The sequence below is a fragment of the Hevea brasiliensis genome, chromosome 3 (genome assembly GCF_030052815.1).
Source record: "Hevea brasiliensis isolate MT/VB/25A 57/8 chromosome 3, ASM3005281v1, whole genome shotgun sequence".
Classification (NCBI taxonomy): Eukaryota; Viridiplantae; Streptophyta; class Magnoliopsida; order Malpighiales; family Euphorbiaceae; genus Hevea; species Hevea brasiliensis.
Window position 1 is genome coordinate 27,573,670 of NC_079495.1, and position 12,442 is coordinate 27,586,111.

General features: G+C 22.8%; 1 protein-coding gene across 1 annotated transcript; it reads left to right on the top strand.

The window, feature by feature from the left end:
* The first annotated feature begins 356 nt into the window (after window positions 1–356).
* On the top strand, window positions 357–8,957 carry LOC110653073 (protein STRICTOSIDINE SYNTHASE-LIKE 2). Its single transcript, XM_058143973.1, has 3 exons — window positions 357–759; window positions 6,191–6,457; window positions 8,111–8,957. Exons 1-3 carry the CDS (start codon window positions 449–451, stop codon window positions 8,670–8,672), a joined length of 1,140 nt encoding a protein of 379 aa, XP_057999956.1. The 5' UTR covers window positions 357–448; the 3' UTR covers window positions 8,673–8,957.
* Window positions 8,958–12,442: the final 3,485 nt, after the last annotated feature.

Sequence of the window (12,442 nt, forward strand, 5' to 3'; positions counted from 1 at the left end):
AATAAAAATTTTTTAATTTTAAAAGTTATGATTAAATTGTCTAAACTAAAAATTTTGAATATAATTAACAATTGAGATAAAAGTTTAAATTTATTTGGCTAAAAAGCCTTTATTTTATATCAATAAAATTTGATATAATAATATTATAATTATTTTTAAATAAAAATTTTATATTTGAGTCCAATTATTAAAAAATATTTCATATCTTTAATTTTTAATTATTGGCTCTTGATTATATATATATATATATATATATATATATATATATATATATATATATATATATATATATATATATATATATATATATATATATTCAAACAAAATAAATGTATAAAACGACACGCATCTCTGTTGTATATTCTTCATTTTCATTTCACACCAAACATTATTACTTCTTTCTTTCTTCTTCCTTTTAGTCCTTTTTTTAAAATAATTTATCCCTCTCATGGCGATCACCTCAAACCCATTATTTTTCGCAGCAACAATCGTACTCATAATATCTGCCATAATCGCCATTAATCGTACCAAGTTCTCGGATAAACCATCTTATATACAAAGTTTTTCTGGTGATAATATTGACAAGCTTAATCAGCAGCGGGAGCTTCTTCATCTAGGAAGTTCTGCAACCGGACCTGAAAGTTTTGCGTTCGGCAAGCATGGCCAGGGACCCTACGCCAGCATCGCCGATGGCCGGATCATCAAATGGGAGGAACATCGACGACAGTGGATTGATTTTGCTGTTACTTCTCTTCACAGGTAATGCTTTATATATATATATGGTTCTTTTAAAAGTAATTCTGAGCTGGAGTTTTGCTTCAATGGGAATATTATCTTATCAGTTGCTTCTAGTAGTATACGTCTTGGATTAGGACTCTTTTGATTGCTACCTATTATACTCATATAATTTTCTATTTTAATAATTATATACAAATAGGTGATAGTTCTCATCCTACTCTTAGTTTCGGATTTTAATTTGAAAATGAAATAAAGGAATCAATCTGTATGTTATCTATAGGCTAAATTAATAAAATTAGTTTAAACCCAAAAATTAAACTTAATTAAATTACTTCCGTTCAATTTTTTAATATTATTTTAATCTCTAAAAATTAAGTTACTGAATAATTATAAATAATTATATGAGTTCATTTATATTTTTTTGTTTATATAATTATAAATAAATATAGATAATATGAAATGAATTTATCAGTTATGTTAGACAATTTATTTAAGAATTTCTTTTAAATTATTTATTTTAAATTGAGAAATGAAATTTTATATATATATATATATATATATATATATATATATATATATATATATTTACCTACTAAATATATAAATTTTATATATTTATATATTGAGTGATGATAAATAACTAAAAATTTTCATATATATACATATTTTAAGAGTTGTTAGGGTTATCAATTTAGATAAAATCCTAAAGTCAAATACTCCTTTCCTTTAAAAAAAGTAAAAAATATAAATCACATATTATTTATTGAAGAGCTTAATATTGCTAAAGACGGGGTTTTTTTTTTAATTTTTTTAAGTAAATAAAAAAGTTGGAGGAGAATTTAAGCACAAATTCTGTGTAATTGGAACAAATATATTAATTTTTTAATAAGGAATTGTTTTATGCGGTGTGGATGAGATATGCTGAATTTGCGGGCGTTCGTTTTTTCTTTTTCTGGTAGTAGGCGAATTCGAGAAAACAAACCGCTTTTTAAGGAATGGCTGCTCATATAATTTGTCCACAGTGTTAGCTCTTGTTTTAGTAATTGTCAGTGTCTTCATTAATTGTAGCAGTTAGATGTTAATTTTTAATAATTAATTATTTATATAATAATTTAAAATAAAAATATTTAATAAAAATAAATATTAAATTAATAATTAAATATAAAAATTATTTTATGTTTATATCATCTTATTTTATTAATTTTAATTAAAATATTTTCTTAATTTTTAAATTAAAAAAGATAATTTTTTATAAATTATTCTTTTAATTATAAATATTTTATTGAACAGTAAAAATAGTAGAGGTAATATTTTAATTATAATTAAATATAATTTTAAAAATTATTGTTAAATAAAATCATTATTAGGAATATTAAAAAATAATATTTAATATTTCATTAAATTAAAAACATCAATTATTTTTAATTTTAAAAAGATGAGATTTATATTTTTAATAAGAATATATATGCATAAATACACTTAATAATCTTCTACTTAAATTAGTTATTTAATGCAATTTTATTATCTATTTAGACCTAAAAATTTTCGAAACTTGTCTTCATTTTTTATTGCTGTAAATGTTGCTCAAAATCACTTATTAGATCTATAATAAAATTTTAAATTATAAATATTTATAATAATACTAATTATTTATTTTCTCTATTTAGTTAAAATTTCACATTTTTTATTTAACATTTTTACTTGTAATTATAAAATTAAAATTTTAGTTATTAAACTTATACAACAAATAAAATATTTTAGAACTATAATAAAGTTTTTGCTTTGTATATTTTTTTAACTAAAAATGTGATTTATTTGTGAAATATTAATATATTGTTTATTTTCATTAGCACAATACAAACGAGGTTCTTATTATTATTATTATTATTATTATTATTATTATTATTATTATTATTATTATTATTATTATTATTATTATTATTATTATTATTATTAAGATGATGAAGAAATGTGTTACGTATGTGTATTCTTTCATTAAAAATTTTAAAAAACAATTTAATTTTAAAATTTATAATAATTTTATTTCATAAAATAAATTTTATTTTATTAATAATTATCACTTAATAAATCAATAAATCTAATATGATAACAAAAAGTATAAAATAATAAAATATTCATACAAAACAATTTTAATTACTGTATTCAGTATGATAATTTTTTTATTTTTAAAAATTATTTTTATGTATAAAAAGTTAAAATTAATTTAATTGAAATGATTAATAAATACTATTATTTTATTTCAATTACGACAAATTTAACTCCACTAGTTAAAATTGATATTAATTTTACAATAATAAATAAATTCTCTTAATTAAAAATTTTAAATAAAATTAAAATTAAAATTTATCTAAATATACAAAACATATAGAATTTCACTTAAAATTAATTTTATAAAATAAATAAAATTATTTTAATTAAAATTATATAAATCTTATTTATGATATAACTTTTACATTTTAAATTTTCCTTGGATTAAGTATCATAAAAAAAATCAAAATAAATACAATAAAAGTTGTGTACTTAATGATATGAGTAATATTTACCTGTAATAATGATAATGATATTTAATAATTATAAACATTTTAAAGGGTGAGAAAAATGTGCTTATTAAAAAAAGTGAGAAAAATGTGTTTTTCGTTTTACTTATATAAGTTATACATGATAGTATATGAATTAATAAAAAAAAATATACAATAAAAATTATGTATTTATAAAAAAAATTAAATTTATAAATTTATTTTTTAATTATAAATTTTTTTATAATAAATTTAATTTTCTCTTATACTTGCTTATCGACTTATAATTTTTATTTAATTGATATACATCCACTATCAGTTAATTTAAATATATAGTAATCTATGTAAAATTCTTATAAAAAACTGTTCTCATAATTTTACAAAATAATCTTCTTTTATTTTGAAATTCATGGTATATTCAATAAAACATAATTATAATAATATTCAGCCAAAAATTAAATGAATTCATAATTATTAAAAGTATTTATCTATTTTTATTTGTGAATAGAAGAGAAAATTTAATTCGAGACAAATCTATAAATGTTTCAATGGAAATAATTAAATATAAAAATAAATAAGCATGTTATGTTGCAAAAGAATAGTATTATTAAAATTATTTTTTTAATATATTTGCATTAACTAGTATTAATTAATGCCTTGTCTTAAATATTTTTATCATAGTTGTTAAAATCAAATTGGATTGATCAATGAAATAAATTTAATTAAAAAAATGGATCAACAACTAATCCCTTTTGATTAAAAAAACGATTAAAAAAAACAATGAAGAATAATGAAAATGTGAAGAACAAATGAAGAACCTTCATAAACCTTTGCAGCCGAGTTCTTAGTGTTCTTGAGTTCCGGGTTTATATTGCTGAGTTCTTAATGTTGTTGAGTTGTTGAGTTTACATGATTGAGTTAGAATTGTTGGTGTTATTGAATTGTTCAGTTTAAATTGTTAGATCAAAGTATTTTTGAGTTTGGATTTCTGGGTTTAGTTGGTTAGGGTTCTTGGTGTTCTTATTTTCTATTTTTATTTTCATTAAAAATAATAATTAATTTTTAATATTTTAAAATTAAAGAAAATAATATTTTTGTTATTAAAAACTAATATAATATTTTATTAAATTAGGACTAATTTGATCTTAAAAGAAAAGTTTGGGACTAATATAATCAAAAAGTTAAAAATAAATTTATTTGAACTTTTTAAAAAGTTAAGGGACTTATTTGAACTTTTTATTCAAAAAACAAGGGATGTCTAGAGCTACACAATAACAAATATAATTTTTCCCAGCCTTCGCCATCTCAATTATGCAAGAGTCAAAACATAGTCAAGTTTTTATATAATTTAGTTAAATGCTACTCATTAACACGAGTTTTATGAAGCTACCTAAATAAATTTAAATTACAAGAAGACCACACTTTGATCATTATTATTTCAAGGTGAATAAATTACTATATTTTTTAATCTTTTAGTACTAAATTAAATGCTCCTTGAATTTTAACTAAATATGTACTTTAATCATTTTGTTACATTTTGATCCCTTATTTTTTAATTTAGTACTTAATTAATCATCAATTTTATTGGACACCTGATTTAAAATTGGTCTAATTACCAAAAAAATTCAAATCTTTTTATATTTTGGCAATATAATCTAACCATTTAAATCTTGTTAAAATTAGTCAAATTTCTAAAAATTATTAAAATATTATCCAATTTTCAGCAATCAAATTTTGAACCTATTTTTTAACTTGTTTTATTATAACAATTGAAAATTCAACTTTACCTTATTCACTAATTCTTCTATAATTTCATTTTGATAATCACTGAGTATTAAAAAGATTTAGTGATAGTGAATAAAGAGAGTGTAATTAGAACCATTCAATTTTACTAAATGGTTAGAAATTTTAGTACAACTGTATATCAAATAATTGATAATAATGATAAAGTTGAATTGGATAGAAAATAAAGTGGAAGAATATATTAAAAAATTTTGGCACGATGATTTCATTTAATGATCATCTCCTGAACTTGTTGATTTAATTTAATTTTTTGGTTTTGAATTTATTCGATGAGAATTGTGGATTAATTGGGTTTTTTTATTTTATTTTTTTGAAGGATATAAAAAATTGAATAAAACACTTCCATTTATATAATCACATTTGCATATAATTATAAAATTTTTTAATATATTCTTCCACTTTAATATATTCAATTTTATTCAATATTTAAAAAATTAAAAAAAAATTTACATAATCACATTTGCATAAAAAAAATTGATTAAAATACTTTTTATTGATTAAGCTATAAATTAATTAAATAATTTCTTATTATTACAGGTAAAAGCTAATTTATAATTAAAGAAGGAAAGGAAATTAATTAAGAAGTAGCTGATAAATTTCCTATTAAAACGTGTACAATTTAATTTAATTAAGAAAGAGAAATCCATTAACAAAAATAGTTAAGTAATTTCATAGATGGAGGTTTTTTATTAATTACTATGTAAAAGATAATAAGTATAAAATTTTTTATTAATTAAATTAGTAAGTAATTTACCATTATTTTGATTGGTCAGTTTCTCCTTATCGCAGGCTATGTGGCAATATAACAATTAAAATTTTACCTCCTTCTTAGGGTAGGAAAAGGAAAAGCAAGAAAATAAATTTATGTGTTTTGCTATTTTAATTTTTATTACTTTATATTGTTAAAAATTATATCATTATTTTATGTTATGTATAAATATTTTAAAAACATTACATAATAAATTTTATATTTTCAAAAATATAAAAAAATTATATACTTCTATGTTTGAAAATAATAATTTATACATCTATATTTTAGTAAGAAAATTTTCCTCATAAATTACCGTTTTAGTTAATCCTTAATTAATTAATAATGACACTGTGATTAATAGAGCCGGCTGCGAGCGATCGTACGATCACTATCAGGTGGAGCCTATTTGTGGGCGCCCATTAGGTTTGTGTGTCGAGGAATTAAGCGGTGATCTGTACATTGCTGATGCTTACATGGGACTATTAATGGTGGGCCCTGAAGGCGGGTTGGCCACAACAATTGCGACACTTGCCGACGAGGTACCTTTTAGGTTCACCAATGGCCTCGACATTGACCAATCAAGTGGGACCGTATATTTTACCGATAGCAGTTCACTGTACCAGAGGAGGTATATAAAACCTATCCTACCTTGTCTTTTCTAATTATTTTATTCATTGCTATCTATTTATTTAATTATTTATTTATTTATATTTTTAAAAGTTTTGATTAAATTGATTTATTAAAATGATATTTATTATCTAAAAATATTTGTAAAATAAATATAAACATGTATTGCAAGTAATATTTGAAATTTACATCACAATCATCACAAATTAAATTTGCATTGATCAACGTTTCAACTCAATTTATAAAATCAGCTCTAACTTGGCCAGTGGCTAGGCCCAAGTCATCTTTGGGTGGTTATTGAATCGATTCGAATTAGTTTTGGGTCCAAATAAGATTTTTAGGACAAATTAAAATGCAAGATTTACTTGATTTTATTTTTCGTTCAATTTTAATTTAAATTAAATCTAATTATTAATTTTTTTCAAAAGATTTTTTAAAATCAATTTTAACCAAAAATCAGATTGAACTGTAGGATTTCAATCCAATTTAAATTAATTTAATTTTAAATTAATTTCGATTTGAGTTAGATCAATTTAGTTTCAAACCAGAATGGAATCATGACTTAGTTTAAGTGCCTTCCTACCAGAAAGTTTACAATACAACCATCAATTTATTTAAAGCAAACCCAAATTGCATACTGGAGTGATATGGGTTCATTTAGATCAATCATTTACATGAAAAAAAAAAATTCAAAAAAAAATTATAATTTATTTATTTTTAAATAATTTTTTTAAATTAAAAAAATTAAAATTTCTCATTTTAAACATTAAAATTAATTAAAATAATTTTTACAAAATTATAGTTCCAAACAGGAACATGATTTGTTTTATCAAGGCATCAAAATGTAACAAATGATACTTGAGAGCCTTCAAGCTAATTTGAGCGCCAATTCTTAAAATTAAATCTTACATTTCCTGTTCAAATTTTATTTTTTTTTATAATTCAACGGTTTCATCTTTTTATACCACTAATATTAATTGGATAATTTACAATTAAACCTATGAGATATAGCGAAATTCAACGTATATTTTTTTAACAATTTGATTCTCAAATTGAATAATTTATGATTAATTCTATTAATAAAGTAGTTCATACCACCTAAATTGATGATTAATTCCGTTGGCCATTTTTTTATTTAAAAAAATTTAGTCTCTGACATTTTGTTTTGTTAACAACATAGTCCTTAAGTTATTTTTATTAGTAAAATAGTCTCTACATCTAAATTTTATATCTAAACAATTGTTTATTTTATATTTAATAATTATATAAAATTATTTAAAATAATTTTGCATAATTATTTAAATATAAAAGAAAAAATTACTTAAATAAAAATTTAAATATAAAGACTATTTTACTAATAAAATAAATTTCAAATATTAAATTGTTTGAATTTGAAAAGTAATTCACGGAATTTAAATATAAGGGCCAAATTGTTACTAAAGAAACAAACTATAGACTAACTTATAAATTTTGCTAAACCTTAAGGATTTAGTTATAAATTACCCATATTAATTAACTGTTGCTTGAATTAACAAAGAGAGGGGAACAAATGAAAATGAAAACTTATTTTATATATATATATATATATATTGCTTTTTATAGGTGAAATAATTCTCTCTTTATATTAACATCAAGCTAGTCTCAATTTTTGCAGGGATTATATATATGTGATATTAAGTGGTGATAAATCAGGAAGGCTAATGAGATATGACCCAGAAGACAGACAAGTTAAAGTACTTGTTGAGAACCTTTCATTTCCAAATGGAGTGGCATTAAGCAAAGATAGAAACTTCATTTTACTTGCAGAGACCACCACATGCAGAATCCTAAGATATTGGATAAAAACATGTAAAATTGGAACTCTTGAAGTCTTTGCACAACTGCCAGGGTTCCCAGACAACATAAAGAGGAGTCCTAGAGGAGGATATTGGGTTGGTTTGCATTCAAAAAGAGAAAAGGTCTTGGAATGGATCCTTTCACATACATGGATAGGCAATGCTTTGATTAGGCTTCCTTTTGATTTGATGAAAGCGTATTCAATTTTGGGTGAGTATAGAGGGAGTGGCATGGCTATTAGGTTGAGCGAAAATGGTGACATATTGGAAGTGTTTGAAGATAAAAATGGATTCAAGTCCATAAGTGAAGGAATGGAAAAAGATGGCAAATTATGGATAGGCTCTATCAATTTGCCTTTTGCTGGCAGATATAACTTATAAGATGTGAACTTACAGAAACTTTATTATCATGAATTTCAGTTGGGGAAAAAAGTGTTGCCAATGACATATCTATATGCCTATCTACTCTTTTTTATGTATAGGACTGAGGATTGAATGAGTGGGAACTTGAACTTGGTACTTATCAAGTGAGCGATATACTATTAGCCACTGAACCAAGCCATGCTAGATATATGTCTTTCTACATTTATATGCAAGTAAGAGACAAGCTAGAAAGGTGTTCTCTCTCTCTCCTATAAAGATATCTAATTTATTTTTGTTTATGAATTTACTAGAGTGTCTCTCCATATCTCTTTTACAGTCCACAGAAAATTAATCCTCTCGGGATTCAAGACTACCCTTCCCAACAATCTAATATCTAATTTATTTTAAATGGTATATGTTATTCTTAAAGTTGTTAATCCTTATGATTTAAAAAATTTTATAACCTATATCATGTTTTTAGTATTATCTGAAGACACCACTGTAATACTTTTACAATCATTGTCATTTATATCCAAATTTTTGTAACCATTATCATACCAACATGAATATAGATATGGAATGACATTTGACCAAGGAATCCCCATTTCTTAGGGGTGAGCATTTCGATTTGAAAACTAACAAAATTGATTAAATTAATTTTTTTTATGAGAAAATCAAACTAAATCAATGTTTGAATTAGATTGATCAATCTAAACAAGTAATTGAACCAACTTGAATAAAACCTAAAACCAAATTAACTGAATATGGAAAAATTGAATAATTTTGATTTAATTTAGTTTTTTAATTTAAACCGAATAACGCTTATCCTATCATTCTTCATAGTGATTGACCTTGAATGTGATGGGAAATCCCCATTACCTCTATGAGGCATGAGCAAGGAGCATATCCCTTATATATATATATATATATATATATATATATATATATATATATATATATATATATATATATGTAGAGAGAGAGAGAGAGAGCATTATTTGATTTAAATTAAAATTTTGAACTAAACTGCCTTAATTCAAAATTTATGTTCAATTTATTAGATAATTTATTTTGGTTTTGAATATATAAAAGTTTGGTTTATTTGGCTCGATTCAATTTTTAAACAAAAAAACTTTGAAAAATCAAATTGAACTGAAATTCTTAAAACTTTGCATTTTAGAGATTAAGGTTACTGCTTCAAACTTTGTGCTTTAGCCTCCATGAAGGAATACATGGCTTAACAAGCTGCAATGCCTATTAACACATCTATGTGAGGTAAGGGGAAGTCATCATTTAGTATGGCCTTGTTGATATCCCTTTAATCTACATACATCTAGGCCATTCCACCCTTCTTAGGCAATATTAGAAGAAATTCAAAAGGGGAGTATTGGGTAGCTTTGCATTCCAAAAGAGGACTTTTTTCAAAGACACTGTTAAAATTTCCTCTTAGCTTTAAGCAACTGCACTCACTGTTAATAGCAGGGAGACCACATGCAACTGCTATAAAGCTAAGTGAGAATGGGAAGGTTCTGGAAGTTTTAGAAGATTGTGATGAAAAGACATTGAGGTTTATAAGTGAAGTTGAAGAGAAGGATGGGAAGCTGTGGATTGGATCAGTATTGATGCCTTTCCTTGGTGTTTATGATTTGTAGAAGATATGTAATTCATAGGTTAAGGGCTCTTATATAATCTGTACCCTTTTGCTTATTGGGAAAACTTTATTTATTTTTTTTTAAATGTCAGTATCCTGTGATTCTATGCTTTTAACATATGAGAGTAAAACTTAGCTTGACTTAATTATATGGCTGAAGGCATATTATTCACGTTAGAAAGTCAGATTTGAGTCTCACTTTGTCAATCTCCTATTAAAAAATAAAATAAAATAAAAACAAAACTTTTCTTTTAATCAAAGTGGTATTACGTGGTTAGCATAAAACTTTCTAATTTCCTTTTTTTTTTTTTTGCTTGTGACAATTTTTAAAATTACATGTGGCACTTCTTTATTTAAACATTATTATGCATAAAGAAAATCACAGTAAACTACAACTTGTATTTCATTTTTGCCAAAAATTATTGATTCATTTTTATATTTTCAATATAAAATAATTGAATTCTTTAGATTCATTTTATCTATACTGATACTTCTGTTCAAATTGGACTCAAATAGCTGCCTTTTTTTTTAGTCGGATTTTGGGGAGAGTGGGGATTCAAACCGAATTAAGCTAAATGAATAATATATCTTCTATCACTAAATTTAGTCAGACTAATTAAAAATTGCTTTTATCAAATGAGAAAAGGAATAAGGTTTAAATTGCCCCTGTACTTGTTGAGGGGTTCAATTTAATCCATTTTTAATTTTTGGTCCAATTTAATCTATAAGTTTTGATTTATGTTCAAATTAGTCCAATTAACAAAAAAGTGTAATTATTTAATTATTTTTTAATATTAAAATATTATTTTTATATTGTATAATTAATTAATAAAAATAAAAATATTATTTTTATTATTCAATATTATTAATTAAACTGAAAATATAAAAAAATATTTTTATATTTTCATATAATTAATTAAAATTAAAAACTATTACTATTCCAATTAATAATATTGAATAATAAAAATAATATCTTTATTTTTATTAATTAATTATACAATATAAAAATAATATTTTAATATTAAAAAATAATTAAATATTAAATCATTTATTTAAATAAATTATTTGATATATAAACAAATTAATTAATTAATTATACAATATAAAAATAATATTTTAATATTAACAAAAGTCATTTTTTAATATTATTTAAACAAAATAATTAAATATCTAGAAATGATATTAAAATATTATTTTTATATTGTATAATTTGCATAATTAAAATATTAAATAAATTATTTTTATATTATATTTTAATATTAAAAAATAATATTTTTGTTAATTGGACTAATTTGAGCATAAATCAAAACTTATGAGTTAAATTGAACCAAAAGTTAAAAATAGACTAAATTAAACCTCCCCAATAAGTAGAGAGGCCAAATTGAACCTTATTCTAATGAGAAAATACTAAAAATAATAATATTCTTCTTCTCTCTATTTCTCTTTCCTTCTCCTTTTTTGCTCCATCTTTCCCCTCCCTCTCCCTGTCTCCCCTATCTTTCCCTCTCCATTTCTCTTTTTTCCTTTGTCTCTCTCTCTCTCCTTCTATATTTTCCCCTCCATCAAATTCGAGTCAATTAACCTCACCCATGTCACACCCTACTCCCCCGTAAGATGTAACATGATCCCGTAGTACACCTAATGAATTACCGTACTTCGCATATCGATAACCCATTAGATATACTACAAGGGATTTTAAAATAATTTTCGTGAAATTTAAATCATCGATTAAAATCTGGTGTTATAAATTTTTTTTTAAAATTTCGGTAAACTACCGGCTGTATTTTGAGAAAACAGTTCTTCAATTCTGCAAAAGAAAATGCTCCCAATATGTTTTCTCAAATACAACTCCAATAACTTCATTTCAATTCAAAATTCAAATCTTAATAAATAATCAATTCATTTTCAAACTAATCTCATCATAAAGAAACATTTCATTGATTACAAGACTCAAAATTTATATTACAAAACTATTCAAGTAAATGAAATCTCAAATTTACATTTACAATAATTTACATTTAATTACATACCAAAATATTTTACAAGAGTTTTTATACAACTGCTCAAATAATTTACATACATATTATTACATGCATACATCAAAACCTATGTACATAGGTATACCTATGATATACCT